At 53.2% G+C, this 16008-nt stretch overlaps 1 protein-coding gene and 1 pseudogene across 2 annotated transcripts in view; one reads left to right on the top strand and one right to left on the bottom strand.

The window, feature by feature from the left end:
• Nucleotides 1-101: 101 nt before the first annotated feature.
• Nucleotides 102-16008, top strand: part of LOC100407491 (interferon regulatory factor 2-binding protein 2-like) — a 66745-nt pseudogene continuing 50838 nt past the window's right edge. Inside the window, exons 1-2 of the transcript XR_013532095.1 lie at nt 102-311; nt 2261-2334. The product of XR_013532095.1 is annotated as an interferon regulatory factor 2-binding protein 2-like (transcript). The remainder of the gene's footprint in view (nt 312-2260; nt 2335-16008) is intronic.
• LOC100391963 (NUT family member 2G-like) lies at nt 6849-15473 on the bottom strand. Its single transcript, XM_035290972.3, has 7 exons — nt 15352-15473; nt 12878-13562; nt 11150-11278; nt 10039-10178; nt 9272-9606; nt 8762-8887; nt 6849-8404 (listed from the first exon to the last, which is right to left on the bottom strand). The coding sequence occupies exons 1-7, from the start codon at nt 15365-15367 to the stop codon at nt 7106-7108; spliced, it is 2730 nt and encodes a 909-aa protein (XP_035146863.2). The 5' UTR covers nt 15368-15473; the 3' UTR covers nt 6849-7105.

The raw sequence follows: 16008 nt of genomic DNA, 5'->3' as shown, positions 1-16008 counted from the left end.
GCGCCCCGCCCCGCTCCACCGCCCCACCTACCCGCTCCACCGCGCCTGCGTAATGGGCCGTCGGCGCCCGGCGCCTGGGCGTCTGTTGCAGTTGGTCTGGCGCAGTTGGTCTGGCGCAGTGCGCCGGCGCGTCTGTTGCACTTGGTCTGGTGCAGTGGGCGGCTCCCCTGGGTGCTGGGGAGCCTGTGGCGTACGCGGCGAGGGAGCGGGGGCCGGGAGGTGCCTTCTGGCTCCGGCTGGGGCCGGCGAGAGCGCGAACGAGCGACGGCGGAAACCGCGGGCTTGTGGACGGCGGCATCAGCGGCTAGTAGGTAAGGTTCGTGCGGGGCGACTGTGGGTCGTGCAGGCCCCTGAGGGGGTGCGGGTTGCGGGTGGGCCAGGGGCGCAGGTGAGCGTGGCCCACGCGGGGCCCGGTGCAGCATTGTCCGTCGAGCGGCGCCCACACTGCGCCCCGTGCCGGCGGGCCGCGGGGGGGACCCGGGTGGGGCGGGCCTGGGCCTCGGGGCGGGCACGCGCTCGTTGTTCGCCGTCCGGTAGTCCTCCCTCACTCCATCTCCGCCGCCCCGCGCCAACATGGCCGTCATTCTCCAGTCCCCACTTTCTGGCCGCTGCCGGCCCCTTAGCGCGCGCTTTGTTTGAAGCACAGCTGGGAGGCCAGCGGGCGGGGAGGGGGAGAGTTGCGTAATCCCGGGGCGGCGGGAGGGGCGGGATGGGTCAACCCGGGGACGCGGGCCTGCCCTCGGGCCACCCTTCCTAGGCCCGGGGGATGGCCGTTGTCCTTGCAAGCTGTGGGTTGCCGGAACGCCCACCGGCCGGTCCTCCCGCCAGCGCTGCCCCCTTCCTGATGCGCGCGGCGAAACTTGCGTCCTCTAGAGAGAGCCACGCACTTTTTTTCTCCTTAGTGAGTGCCCTTGGATGTATTGGTCTAGGAATGAATGTGTTGAAATTTGCAATGCGGGACTTCGCATCCCCTCCGGTTTGGCTTTCTCCAACATCTTACTGCATTGATTGTGCATTCTCGATTTTATAGAGGTTTCTTTTGAGTAATGGCTTCAGTAATGTCAACCCATACACATTGCAAAGTTTGTTTATGCAATTGTTTTTACATTTCTCTTTTTATTTGTAATTTTTGAATTACATTTTGTGTTTTTGGAGAGATTTTCCGTTCCTGGTGGAAGTGTTTTTAATCTTGGTAAATACGGATTATCACGTTCATCAGAAAGCAATACCAGGATCATTTAAATGTTTTAAAGGCTTTCCCTCCAGTGACTTGTGCGAAAGACGACGTTCATACTAAAACGGGAATACCTGTCTTTTTTTCTATTGGAATTTTCTGGAAGGAATTCTGTGCAATCTGAAAAGATTGGTGGAGGGTACAGTAATTGCTTTCTACACCGCTTTTGTTAAGCAGTGAAAATTAGACGAACTTGGAGATTGATCCCAGGGCATACTGAGATTTTGAACACTCCTGAAGTGAAATTTTGGAAAGGGCAGGTGAAATGAGGCTTCTTCCAACTTCCCCTTCCCCACCTCAGCTTGGTTAACAGGCAAACAGCAAAATGTTGTAATAGCTGGTAATTTACAGAACGTTGGTTATCAGATTTTATCATTATATATTAAGGTTGTACGATATGTGTATGTCAGAGTTATAGGTAATAGGTCATAGAGTCTTATGAAAAATACAGTTTCTTTATAATCTTCTGAGTAGCGAAATGGTAACTGTTACAATGGTTATGAATTGTCAAGGCAATAGGGCCAGTATATGTCTTCAGTCATGTTTTTATGTCTGAAATCCAGGAAACAGTGTAAATGGATGTTTCCTGAAATAGCCATTGCAATGCCATTTGTTTGTTGGTCATTGGTGTCCTTGTTTTTTTTTTTTTTTTGAGGCCGAGTTTCGCTCTTGTTACCCAGGCTGGAGTGCAATGGCACAATCTCGGCTCACAACGCAACCTCCGCCTCCTGGGTTCAGGCAATTCTCCTGCCTCAGCCTCCTGAGTAGCTGGGATTACAGGCACGCTCCACCATGCCCAGCTAACTTTTTGTATTTTTAGTAGAGACAGGGTTTCACCATGTTGACCAGGATGGTCTCAATCTCTTGACCTCGTGATCCACCCGCCTCGGCCTCCCAAAGTGCTGGATTACAGGCTTGAGCCACTGTGCCCGGCCCTTAGATATACATTCTTTTGGTTTATCATTTAAAATAATGTTTACTGAGAAAGCATTTAAATCTTAACACTGTATTTGTTTATATTTATAGGATGCTTCATTAAATGTGTTTCCTTTTCCTGAATGAAAAGAAATTGGAAGAAGAGAATCAACTATTTTGTGCAGGTATTTTGTTCAGTTTAGAAGACATGGTATTGTGAAAACAGTGTAGTCTCTGGAGTTGGACCTGGAGTCAGAATGTATATCTAACATACTAGAAAAAAGATGCTTGGAAGAATGGCCTTCCAAGTCAGAAGCATCTGGGTTGAAATTGAGCTCCACTTCATACTGGGCCAAAGCCGCGTACCTGATTCATCATGCAGCCTTTTTTTTTTTTTTTTTTAAGGAAAAAAAAATTTTTTTTAAATGTTACTCAAATATGTCGGTTTTATTGTTTCCATATACACACATTTGTTACTAAAAATTGCAAAAATAGCACATTGAAAGTCCTTATTGGAGTTCAAACTTTCGAAAACAAGACAATTTAATTATACTGTAGCCAAACTACCCAATGTTTTCTTTACATTCTTGCCCCACAAGTCGGTTTACTCCAATTCTTGTTGTTGGGCTTCATCTCACTAACTTCAGGCTTCTGACACACATGGGAATCTTAGGACCTACTGGCTCTTTGGGTAACGTCAGAGAGGAGAGCTAAAGTATGTTGAAGTTACTCAAACACATTCAAGCTGCATAGGTCTCATAAATTACTGGTATCAAGGTAGAAAGGGAAAGATAACAGAAAAGACATCACAGAACTCTTTATCAAGATGATTGGTATATAGGCTGTCCTAGTGTAGAGTAGCTTTCTCAACCTGGTACGTAAAATTACCAGCAAGAAAAGTACAAGAATAATAGTTAGTGGTTGAACTGGCTTGGTGTCATGATTCCCTGTTCTAGCAGTCTCAGGCTATGATCCACACAGAAACTGCAGCCACCTTTGAATGGTTCTCTTCTTGATGGGTTTTGAACTCCCATTAGGCCAGTGTCTACTAGTTCTTTTTCAAGCCAAGGAAATCTGTTGAGGAACAGGTATCTCAGTTTTACCCTGTTTTCTTTCTGCATAGATAGCAGTGTTCTTACTTCGCCTACTCCTAAGGCAAGCCATCTCTGATGTCCTGGAAGATTCTCTTCTATCCAGTTGTTGGAATGAATCTTCTGGTAGAAGGCAAGGGGGGAATTTGGTACTAGGGTTGAAAGTCATGTTACTGAGGTTCTGTATTGACATCTCTGAGCAGAAGAGAGGCCCCGGAGCGATCTCAGCTCACTGCAACCTCCACCTCCTGAATTGAAGCCCTCTCCTGCTTCAGCCTCCCGAGTAGCTGTGATTACAGGCATGTGCCACCACACCCAGCTAATATTTTGTATTTTTAGTAGAGATTGGGTTTCACCGTGATGGCCAGACTAGTCTTGACCTCCTTACCTCAGGTGATCCACCCCTCTCGGCCTGGAAAATTTTCTTCAGTGAGCATTTAGGAAGACTCTGAGGTCAAGGTTGGGTTAAACTTTTGTGGTGGGTCCATCACATTTTAAAAATGTGAGGTTAGTTGAATCCACAGAAGTGGAGTCAAGGGATAAGAGGGCCCAGGGCTTACTGTATTACAGGGAAAATGTAGCATTTAGTAAGAAAAACAAGTTGTGTAACTGTATGTTCTCACTTATGTTGAGATGTTATATATCCGTTTTAAGCCTTTGCATAGAAGTACATTGCTAAATTCCTAGCAGTCGTTTCCTTTTATTACTGTATACTATTTTACATCTTTGTGGGATACATATGATGAATACTTGTTTTTGTTTGTTTTTTATTTGAGACAGAGTTTTGCTCTTGTTTGCCATGCTGGAGTATAATGACACGGTATCAGTTCACTGCAACCTCCACCTCCCGGATTGAAGCCCTCTCCTGCTTCAGCCTCCCGAGTAGCTGTGATTACAGGCATGTGCCACCACACCCAGCTAATATTTTGTATTTTTAGTAGAGATTGGGTTTCACCATGATGGCCAGACTAGTCTTGACCTCCTGACCTCAGGTGATCCACCCCTCTCGGCCTCCCACAGAGCTGGGATTATAGGCGGGAGTCACCGTGCCCGGCCTCATGTGAATACTTGTTACATGCATAGGATGTGTAATGATCAAGTCAGGGTACCTAGAGTATTCATCACCTTGAGTATTTATCTTTTTTTTTTTTTAAGACAGAGTCTTGCTCTGTTTTCCAGGCTGGAGTGCAGTGGTGCAATCTCGGCTTGCTGTAACCGCTGCCTTCCTAGTTCAAGCAGTTCTCCCGCCTCAGCCTTTGGAGTAAGCTGGGATTGAGGCATGCACCACTATGCTGGGCTAATTTTTGTATTTTTAGTAGAGACAGGGTTTCACCATGTTGGCCAGATCACCTCAGGTGATCTGCCTGCCTCAGCCTCCCAAAGTTCTGGGATTACAGACGTGAGCTACGGTGCCTGGCCGAGATTTACCATCTCTGTGTGCTGGTAACATTTCTAGCCTTCTCTTTTAGCTACTTTGAAATACACAATAGGTATTTGCTAACATACTGCAAATAAGTCGCGCCGTTGCGCTCCAGCCTAACTATGGTGACGGTAGTCTGCTATAGAACAATAGAATTTACTGTCCTGTAAACTGTACTGTTTCTAACTGTACGTTTGTACCCATTAACCAACCTCTCTTCCTCACCCCCATCCCTTCCCAGCCTCTGATACCTGTCATTGTATTCTCTGTTTCCATGAAGTCAACTTTTTTTTGTTGTCGTTGTTGTTTTTAACTCCCACATGTCTGTGAGAATGTGTGATGTTTTTCTTTCTATGGCTGACCTGGCTTATTTCACTTAACATAATGACCTCCAGCTTCATCCATGTTGCTGCAAACAACGTGCTTTGGTGTTTTTTTCTGGCTGAATAGCATTCCATTTGTATATATGCCACGTTTTCCTTTTCTGCTCATTGGTGGATACTTGGGTTGCTTCCTTTGCTGTTGTCAGTAGTGCTGTGATAACCATGTGAGTGTATATTGATATACTGATTTCTTTTATGTTGGTTAAATAGCCAGTGGTGCGATTGCTGGATCATGTAGTAGTTTCGTTTTTAGTGTTTTGAGAAATCTCCATAGTGGTTTTCATAACAACGTTACTAATTTCCAGTCCCACCTAAGTGGGTAAGAGTTCCCTTTTCTCTGCATCATGTCAGCATCTGCTGTTTGTATTTTTAAGAATAGTCATCCTAACTGTGGTAAGGTGGTAGGCATCTCGTAGTTTTGATTTGCACCTGGTGATTACTGATGTGAGCATTTTTTTATCAGTTGGCCATTTGCATGTTTCTGATGTCATTCGCTCATTTTTTAATGGGATTATTTGTTGTTATTGATTGTTGGTTATTTGAGCTCATTACGTGTTCTGGATTTTAGTCCTTCGTCATGAATAGTTTGCACACATCATTTCCCATTCAACATGTTGTCTCTTTGCTCTGTTGTTTATTTCCTCTGCTGTGCAGAAGCTGATTGAAAGAGATGTATTGAGCATGGTGGCTCACGCCTGTAATCCCAGCACTTTGGGAGGCTGAGGTGGGTGGATTGCCCGAGATCGGGAGTTGTGAGACCAGCCCGGCCAATGTAGTGAAACCCCATGTTTACAAATAATACAGAAAAATTAGCTGGGTGGGATGGTGGCCATCTCCCGGGTTCAGGCAATTCTCCTGCCTCAGCCTCCCAAGTAGCTAGGACTACAGGAGCATGCCACTGTGCCTGGATAATTATTTTTTTCTTTTTTTTGGTAGGAGTTTTGCTCTTTCCGCCCAGGCTGGAGTGCAATGGCTCCATCTTGGCTCACCACAACCTCCGCCTCCCGGGTTCAAGTGATTATCCTGCCTCAACCTCTGGAGCAGCTGGGATTAGCCCAGCTAATTTATTTTTATTTTTATTTTTGAGGTGGAGTTTTGCTCTTGTTGCTTAGGGTGGAGTACAATGGTGCTATCACGGCTCACTGCAACATCCACATCTTGGGTTCAAATCTGTGTCTGCATCAGTTCCTCACAAGAGTTCACTAATCATATAGGAAGGGAATCGTAGCTGTGGGGGGCTCCATGCAGGACCCCAAGTGCCCCTGAGGCCAGTCCCTGTGGCCACCGCAAGGAGCATCTGCTTCCGCCAGTTGGACAAGAGTCTTTCCTGTCTAGAAACCAGCAGAAGGACTCCCCCTGCTCCCTACCCACCGTCGTATCCCAAACACACCCATGTGGATGGATGCCTCGACATCTCCCCTCAGCCCAGGGCCTGAGCTCTTCCTGATGAGGATTAAGCAAGAGTGACCGCCTCTCCCCGTGTCCATGTTGCGGGCAGCTGCCTTCTCCTCAGCTCCCACGGGGCAGAACAAGAGCCAGCCAGCTCTCAACATCCCAGGATTTTCCAGGGATGCTGATAACTAAAGCAGTCGGGGCCTTGTGAGTGAGTGGTGGGAGGGATGAGGGTTTCCTCAGCATCTGTCAGTTCCTGGAACATCTGAAGGGGCAACCTACACCTGGAGGAACCAGTGGGGCTGGCCCCCGTGGGTCCCCAGTGCCTGGCATCTCCCGGTTCCTCTGCACTCCTTCACAGACCCCCTCCACTGAGCAGCAGAGCCCTGAGGACAGAGGCAGCAGCCCGGAGAGCATTTCCAACACAACTATGTTTATTCAGATTTACACAGGAGACCCCCAAGGTATTGCTCCCCACCCCCTACCCCTAGGCCCTCCCTTCCAGTTCAGCCTCCCTCCCACCCTTTCCTTTCCCACCATCCCCCATCAAGCTAAGGCCCAGCAAGGTCAGCACTGGGGGAGAAGTCTTTGATCAGGGGCACCTGATGCCCTGAGGGCCGGAGAGTTGAGAGCCCCACCGTGGGGATCAGCACCAGAGTCTGCCCTGACTCTACTGGCTCCGATGCTGCTTTTTCTTCCTCTTAGGGAGCAAGGGGTCACCCTTTCTCTTTCCAGACTGTGAGGGGTTACCCAGCCCCCAAGCCAGGGATTGTGCCCCAGAGATTCTGAGCCCAGGTCTTAGGTGGGGCATCTGAACAGCAGAGGATGGGTCTCTGAAGAGAGCTCGCTTCTTGGACTTGGTGGCGGGAGCGGGTGCTGGGCTCAGGCCTCTTCCCTTTACAGATTGGGACCGAAGAGCTTCCTGGGGTTTCCACCCTTCTGTACTGAGACGGCCCGAGGCAGGGACAGGGCTCTGGGACAGCTTCCAGGGCCGCAGCCTATAGTTGGTACCCACGACAGTAACCATACCAGGGATTTTCTTCTCTTCCTCACTTGACCCCTTGGGCGTCTGAACAGCAGAGGATGGGCCTCTGAAGAGAGCTCGCTTCTTGGACTTGGTGGCGGGAGCGGGTGCTGGGCTCAGGCCTCTTCCCTTTACAGATTGGGACTGAAGAGCTCCCTGGGGTTTCCGCCCTTCTGTACTGAGACGGCCCGAGGCAGGGACAGGGCTCTGGGACAGCTTCCAGGGCCGCAGCCTGTAGTTGGTACCCACGACAGTAACCATACCAGGGATTTTCCTCTCCTCCTCACTTGACCCCTTGGGCATCTGAACAGCAGGGGATGGGCCTCTGAAGAGAGCTCGCTTCTTGGACTTGGTGGTGGGAGCCAGTGCTGGGCTCAGGCCTCTTCTCTTCACAGATTGGGACTGAAGAGCTCCCTGGGGTTTCCGCCCTTCTGGACTGAGAAGGCCCGAGGCAGGGACAGGGCTCTGGGACAGCTTCCAGGGCCTCAGCCTGTAGTTGGTCCCCACAACGGTAACCATACCAGGGATTTTCCTCTCCTCCTCACTTGACCCCTTACACAGCCTGCGTGACTCCTTGACAGGAGAGGCCCCAGGGAGACCCCAGGTGTCCTGGGTCCCCACAGCTGGGCAGGTGGGTCTCTGGTCCTGGGGAGGAGAGTCTGTCTGGGCAGCCCTCAGCCTGCCAGAATCCAGCCTCTCCAAGAGCACCACAGGGTTTTTGGCCACCCCAATGCACACTCTGCCTTGTCCCTGAGGGTCCTGGGCAGCCGTCTGGGTTGGGCAGGTTTCCATGCTGACCCCTTGTTGGAGGCCAGGGACATCTCTCTCTGCTCCTTGGCCCGCTGCAGACTTAGAAGAGATTGAGTCCAGCTGGATGGTGACATGATTAGGGGCTACCCTCTCACACCGTTCCTCCTTTGAGGATTGGAGGCGCTTCTCTGCTACCTGTGGGAGGAAACAGGGCATTTTCTGGCACTGCCCCAAGTGTGAACAGGGTCCGGGGTGGTGGAGACCAAGGCACTTGGGAGGCAGGCAGGGAAGGCTGAGGCAGCTGGGCTTCCTGTCAAAGACAGAGGGTGTGGCTCTGCTGGGCATCTTGCTGGGCCTCACTGCAGTTTGCATCCTGATTCCCCTCCCTGGCTCCTCTCCATCCTGCTCTGCCTGAACCTGCACCTCCCCACCTCAGAGTGGCCCCCCAAGAAGCCGAGCATCCCCCCGTAGGGTCGGGTAAGCAGTCAGGTGGGGCTTGTGTGCCGGTTCCCTCCTGCCCCCAGTGTACCTGGGTTCCCCTCCTTGCTCTACCTGGGCAAAGGTAAGTCCTTCGTCCTGCTCCAGCTCCTGGCTTACGGCCAAGAAGTCCATCTGTGGATCTGGGGAAAGCAGTTCTTCCAGGAATTGGATCAGGGAGTAAGGTGGAGCCAAGCACACCTGGAGGAGATGCAGAAAGCAGTGAGCGCCCCGTCTTCACCCTTCTGAAGCTGTCTCACGTCCTGGCGACCACCAGCTCCACACACAGACCACAGACCTCGTAGCATACACACATGCTGACAGAGACACACAAACAGACCCACATATGACACAGGAAACTAGACACAAGTAACATACACCCTCACACTCACACCCACACCAACACAGAGTAACCAGTCACAGATACAAAGACACAGACATAATCACATACACAAACCCTCAAATCGACAGCGACACAGACACCCATCTACTGCGGAGTAGCTAAGAAACAGAGCTTAATTCCAAGGACCTGCGAGTACCACGCCCCTGGAATTCTGCAGACCCCAGCACTTCAGGCCAGCCCACCTTGGTGACGAAGTCTTTCTGGGAACACAGATCGTTGACGTAGCTCAGGATGCCTGGGTCTAGAAGCATCCCGTCCCCTTCCTGCTCCACTTCGCCCTCTTTCCTCTGTCCCTGGAGCTCCCTAGTGGCCCCAGCGGGAGGCCCCATCAGCTCCTCCATGATGTCCACACACTCCTGTACCATTTCAGGGGGTATCTCCTCAGGGGCCTTGGTCTCCGCTGGCTGCTGGGTCCTGGGTGGTGGCAGGTGGGCCTTGGTCTCCACTGGCTGCTGGGGACTGGGTGGTGGCAGGCAGGCAGGCGGGGCCTTGGGGCCGGCCTTGCTGGGAAGGTACACTGAGGCAGGGAGGGAGGAGGATGGGCATGGTGAGGGCTGCTCCTCCTGCCTGCATCACACAGGGGAGGGCAGGGCTCAGCCACCTGAACCACAGCACCCCTGAAAGAGACGCCATAGGAGGGGCGTTTGTGAGACAGCATCATTTTGGAGGAAGCTGGAAGTCACTGATATGCTGAGTACTCTACCCGCTCATCCCTGCTTCCTGGGCAGATTGTTGAGTTTTGGAATGGCGAGGGGAGAGAGTAGTTAGGAAACGTGACCAGGTGAATACCCACTTCATGACCACAGGCCTCCCAGCCCCCCGGCTCCCCTGAGCTGTCTTGTTGGAACAAATCCCTCTCTTGAAGGGAGGCATGGGGTGTGGGGACAGTGGCCTCCCTTGACCCCTGTGGACTTTGCTGTGGCTCCTGTGGAAATGTGGGAAGCCGTACCTGGCTCCTTAGCCACCCCAGGTGCTGAGGGTCCCTGAGGTTCAAGCCTTGGTAGGGCTGGAGAAGGCAGGCACTGGGGCCCCTTCATCCACTGCGACTTCTGAATCTGCATCTCCTCCTCAGCCTCAAACTCCAGGAACCTGGGGTGAAGAAGATGCAGGCCGTGCTGAGAGGGTCCAGACCCCTTCCCCCAGGGCCAGGCAGCAGCCGATGGCAGAGATGGGATGGCGTGCCTCGGGCGTGCTGTCCAGGCCCTCCCTGGGGCCCATCCCCCAGTCCCAGAGGGAACTGCTCCCAGAGTTCTGGGCTCTCCCTCCCTCACCCGGCCCCTACAGAGCCCATGGCATCCACAGGGCTTTCTGAGTTAAGTGAGGGCTACAAGGCCCAGGAGGGCACCACGGGTGCCCCCACTCCAGCCTTCAGCTGTCCAGGGGTGGGGTTTCTCATAGAAGGCGTCCATGATGTTGCCCAGACGCAGGAGTCCTGAGGTTGGGACTGTGGATCGCTGAAGGATAACCCAGGAAGATGAGGCCTGGGAGACCCCTGGTCAGGAGGAAGCAAAAGCTGGGCCCAAAAGACAGGGCCCCTTTTTCCTAAGGCTGCTGTCTTTCTGTCTTAAAGGAGGGGACTACGAGGAGCGAAAGCAGGCAGGCCAGAGATGGATCTCATGGTGTCCTGGACTCAGGTCTCCCCTGACCCAGCGCAGGTTTCTTCACTCCTGGCTAGGATGGGTGAAAACCGACTTCTGGCCACTGCTGTCAGGAGAGTGCAGCCCGCTCTGTCTATAGTTGCCAGCGCCCCTTCTCCCCATCCTCACAGCTGTCGGTGATCTCCTTTGGGCTGTGGTGCTGGCTGCTCCCTCCCTGACCCTTAGTGTCAGGCAGGGGTTGGCCTCAGGCCAGGCAGGGTCTGGCTTCCCACCAGGGCAGGATAGAGACCCCAGAGCACTCTAGGACGGAGGAGCAGCTTCCTAAAGGAGCCCGGGGCCCAGGAGGGCCTGTGTTTGTCCACACCCTTCTCATGCTTCACGCTGAGAAGTCACCACGGCCACCGGGCCTCTCACCCTCTCTCCCCCTGCCATGTGGGCTCGGTCCCTACACCTTAGACTCACTTTCTCGCCATCTCATAGTAGATCATCCGGTCCAAGTTGCTCGTGTACTGCCATTCCCGCATGGCCCACCGCAGTCCCTCCTCCAGGGTCATGCTGGGCTCCTGCTGGGCCAGGGATCTGAGAACTGGGCTGTAAGGCAGTGCAGTCAGTCCCAGTCCGTAAGCCCACCCTCCATCCCAAGCCCACCTGGTCCCAACACCCGGTCCGTCCCCCCCATACCTTTCCTGCCATCTGTCCCTGTCCTGTTCTCCCCCACGTGGGTGGGATATGCCCCCAAGATCAATCATCAACACAAGCCACAGGCTGGCCTCTGCAACTGCCCCTCCAGTCCTCAGTGTTACAGTGTTGACAAGTGAACTCAGTACTATGGGTAGAACGTGAGTGTCCCCAGCATTCTTGTGCTGAAGCCCTAAGCCCCGGTATTTCAGTTCTTGGAGTTCATCAGGGTTAGAGCAGGTCATGAGGGTGGGTTCCCATCATGGCATCTGAGCCCCGATAAGGGCAGGAGGAGACACCAGGGCTCTCCCTCTCAGCCGCAAGAGGACATAGCCAGAGGCAACCCTGTCCAGCTAGGACACCAGTCTGCTGTCCCCTTGTTCTGGGACTTCCGGTCTCTGGAACTGGGAGACGTGAATGTGTCCTGATAAAGCACCCAGTCTATAGGATTTGTTATGGTAGAGCTCGAACTGGCTGAGACAGCGTACACACAGAATGACTGCGGAGGGAGGGTTAATGTGCAGGTTCCAGGGCCCCGGGAGTGAGCATTTAACCAGCTTCCTGAGGACTCTGGAGCAAGGCAGCCCTTGGGGATGCAGCCTCAGGGTTCTGGAGAGGAGCAGAAACCAGAACCAAAGCAGAGCGGCCTCGAAGCCCAGTCCACGCCAAGCCTGTGAGCCTGTGGCGACTGCACTGTGAGAATCAGGGTCCCCAGTGCACCGGGACTGAGCTCCAAGGGAGAATGCAACCAGTTCCAGGATGCAGGGCGGCAAGATTTTTTGGGACAAAGATGGGGCCTCCTTACACCTACACTCTGGGCTCTGGGCAGGGGACTTGCCTAGGGGAGTTGCCAGTGTGTTGCCTGGTGGATGTGTTCAAGCTCCCGTGGAGTACGGGTTTGCTCATCGCCGGGGGGTGGGGGGGGGGACGACACGGGGTCACAGAGGCACTGCAGGATGGAGAGAGGCAGGACGGGACTGAATCAACAAACTCTCAGATGCTGGCATTGCTGCCTCAGTCACCACAGTTTACGGCCCTGGGCTGCTGGAGCCGGTGGCTTTGGAGAGTGTTGTCCTAGATAGCCTAGTTCTGATAATGATAGCAGTGGGGGTGGTAATCATAACAGCTGTCATGTAATGTGTCACAGCATGTTGTGCTGGGCACTGTGCTACATGCGTCATATGTGAGCTCAAGTCACCTCTTCACCATCCTCTGAATGAAGCATCATTGTCCCTTTTTCTAGAAGGGATCGAGGGCAAAGCTTCAAATACCTGCCCTGTAAGGATTGGCTGGACTCATGGGACAGTGAGGGGCAGGTGAGGTGAGGCCCCTGAGAGTCTGTCCTGAGCGGCAGCCAGATTAATGTTGCTGAAAATGTGCCCTTCCGTAGCTCAACCCATCGCCTTCCAGACCGCCCCACAAGATCCCCTGAACAGCGTGATCTCCCGTCCATCCGGCAGCCTCTTTATGGGTGAGCTGCAGGATGAGCTCCGGTGCCCCGATGACACTCACATGAAGAAACAGGAAAGCGCTTCCGTGTCCGGACTGTGGGGAAGGTGCCTCCGGGCCAGGGGCTTGTAGCGCTGCCAGAGTTGGAAGTCGTCATACACACTCTTGGGGTTGCAGGAGTGGTCCGGTTGGGCGTTGGCCTGGGAGGGGGCCTGGCTGCCCTCTCCATGAGCCCCTTGTGGCCATGGACAAGCATTCCCTGGGGCCATGGTGGGGGCCAGCTGGGGAGCCGGTGGTGGTGCTGGAGGAGGAAGGCCCTGGGACCAGCCTCCCTCACAGGCCTGGGTGCCCCCAATGATGTGGGCAGCCATAGCGGGCACCACAGGGGCAGCTGCCAGGGGTCGGGCTGGTGGACATGCGACGCCCTCACAGACGGCACCTGGAGCCTGCCAGACGAGGGGGGCCTGAGTTTGGACCGAGGTCTGTGCCTGAGGGGCCTTCACAGGCCCCATTTCTGTCGTTATCTGGCCAAAGACGTTGGAAGCCCCAGTCCAATGTGGGCCGCGGCCATCCTGTCCTGCCACCAGAGGGGTCCTGGGGAAGGCAGGCAGCACTGGAGGAACCACTGTAGTCACGAGGGGCGGCCCGTGTGCTGGGCCGGGAGCAGGTGTGGCGCAGGACAGAGCCGTGAACACTGGCAAGGAGGCGCCAGGGTTCTCTGTCACAGCTGGTTCCAGCACTGGGCATGCTGTGGAGACAAAGGTAAGAGGTGGATGAGCTGGGGTCTCCAGGTCCGCCCTAGTCACTGGGGAATCAGAGGGGTGTCCTACAGCTGAGGGTGTGTGACAGGGAATCTGCAGCTTGCAAGTGTCCCTGAGTGTGCATCGCATGCTCTGTTCCTCCTCCACAGGAGGGTCGCTTCACTAGAGGGCCTGGCAGTTAGCCAAGATTGCACCACTGAGTTCTGGCGTGGTGACAGAGGAAGACTCCATCTTAAAAAAGAAACAGTGAAAGAAAACCAGTGGACAGAAATCTCTCCCAAGCCAGCACCCTGTGAACCCTGAAGATAACCCATACGCATCACACCCAGTGTGCAAGTGATTGTGCTGGCACCATGCCCAGCAAGTGCCAAACATGGGTCAGAGTCAGACTATACTTTCCTCAGTGCTCGGTGGTCCTGGCTGCCACTCAGGAAGCTCTGTTCCCAGGGAGCAGGTCTGAGAAGCAGTGGTGGAGTTCCCTGAGATACTGTCATTTGGTAGTCAGCAACAGCGGCACACGATTAGAGCACAGCCAGCAAGCGGTGAGCAGTGGGGCTGTCAGGGGAGGTGTCCAGGGATTTTCACAACTGCTGGTCATGTTACAGTAGGTCATGGGACAACGAGCCCATCTCTGGTCCTTTTCCTTTGAGCTCCCAGTAACTAAATATAGTAACCAACCAAGAACCAGAGGTTCTTGGGCCACAGGCCAGGTGTGGCAAAGTTGTCTGGAGCTCATCCCTGTTCACTAGGACCTCATGCAGTCTCCAGTCAAGGGGGATAGGGATACAGCACATGCACCTCATCAGTCAGGACACACATCCTAATTGAACAGTAATAATAATAAGAGGACCCTCTTCCTATTTCTGCACTACTCTCCTTTCTCCACTGAAAAGGAAACTAGTCTTTCCAGACCCTTCCACCGAGGACCAGCAAGAGTCCACACCTGTCCCGTGTTCGTGAGGTAGTAGACATGGAATAGAAGTAAATTCTTCCTCTCTACAGTAACACAAAGTGCAGAGGACAGGCCATGAGCTGGCAGGCAAGAGGAAGTGGGTCTGAAGACCTGAGTTTCCACTAAAGGACAAACAATTCAGAACATCCTGGGAAGCCCAGGCCGTGTTGCCTGAACTTCCCCAACTGCCGCCATTCCTGTTAAAGCCAACAGCTTACCTGAACTGACAGAGAAGCCACCTCTAGGGAGGGAGCTGAGAGGCTTCGGCAGTTACAGTAGCCCCAGCCTCACCCACCCGGAGGCTGTCAGTGCGTGCTCTGTCACAGCCAACACACCCAACGGTTTTCTGGCTGAGACCACTTCTCCCCACTCCTCCCTAAGATCCAGAAAACTCCAGTCCAAATCCCCCTGAACACTGTGGAAGGGCACGTTCAAGGTGCCTGAAGACACAACACAGGGCTCACAGGCTTGCTTGTCATCCTCCCTGGGCCACCAGCACAGCACGATCCCACCACTCTCTACAAACAAATGGTGACGTGTCCTGTCGCCCTCTAGAAAGAATCAATACGTCCACTCCATCCTTTCCCCTATGTGGTGTATTCCCCCAGGCATCTTGGTCCACCTCCAAGTTGCCATCCTCCCTAACTGCAGACTCAGGGTGGCACGGCCCTCCCCAGGTGTGGTGTCTTTGGGGACATCCAGATCTCCCTCCCTCCTCGACACCAGCCCTACCAACTGTCCCCTGGGGCTGTGTGAAACTTGAATTCCCAAGGATTTGAAACATGGCAGAGACTTGGATGAAGCCCTTGTCCCTACATACTTACCTTCATCTGAAGCCATTTCCTCAGGCTGGGTGCTGTTCACCGATATCTGACGGTTTCCACAATGAGAAAAATCAAGAGCAGGACTCAGAGAGTGACCTGCCTCAACAGATTCTGCTGAGTTCAGGTGGATCAGTTAGAATTTGAAAGTAAATAGGTTTAGAACATAGGACCCCAGACATTCTGCAGAGGGGGAGGGGCAGTGCAGCAGTTAGTGGTAGGGGTGGGGGACACTCTGTGAAGGGCTCCAGCCAGTAGGGAAGAACTGAGGTTCCCTTCCAGCCGGAGGGCAGCAGCACAGACTGTGTGCGCCTCTTTAGGCAACTTTTAAGTTGTCCCTCTGGCTCACAGCACAAAGCTTCAACCTGATGTCCCCTTTACTTCCATTTTTTGTCAACAGACCTACTTTTGTGTTTCTCAACCCATGCTCCTTCCCACTTGGGCTCTTTCCCACTCTTGATGAATCTCAACGTTTAGGGGCTATACGTCCTAAACACAATTTAGAACACTTCCTAAGAACCCTTGTGTTTGTCAGATGATCCACATATGGATCCTCTGCCTGGTTCAGGCAGAAACCCTTTACTAGCAAGCCTCAGTCTGGGAAAGAGTGGCAATGCGGCCAGAAAGCCTTTCATTTTGTTTTCCAGCATATTGTGCTGG

This window comes from Callithrix jacchus, chromosome 2 (genome assembly GCF_049354715.1).
Source record: "Callithrix jacchus isolate 240 chromosome 2, calJac240_pri, whole genome shotgun sequence".
Lineage (NCBI taxonomy): Eukaryota > Metazoa > Chordata > Mammalia > Primates > Cebidae > Callithrix > Callithrix jacchus.
This window is presented reverse-complemented; position numbering and strand designations above follow the sequence as displayed.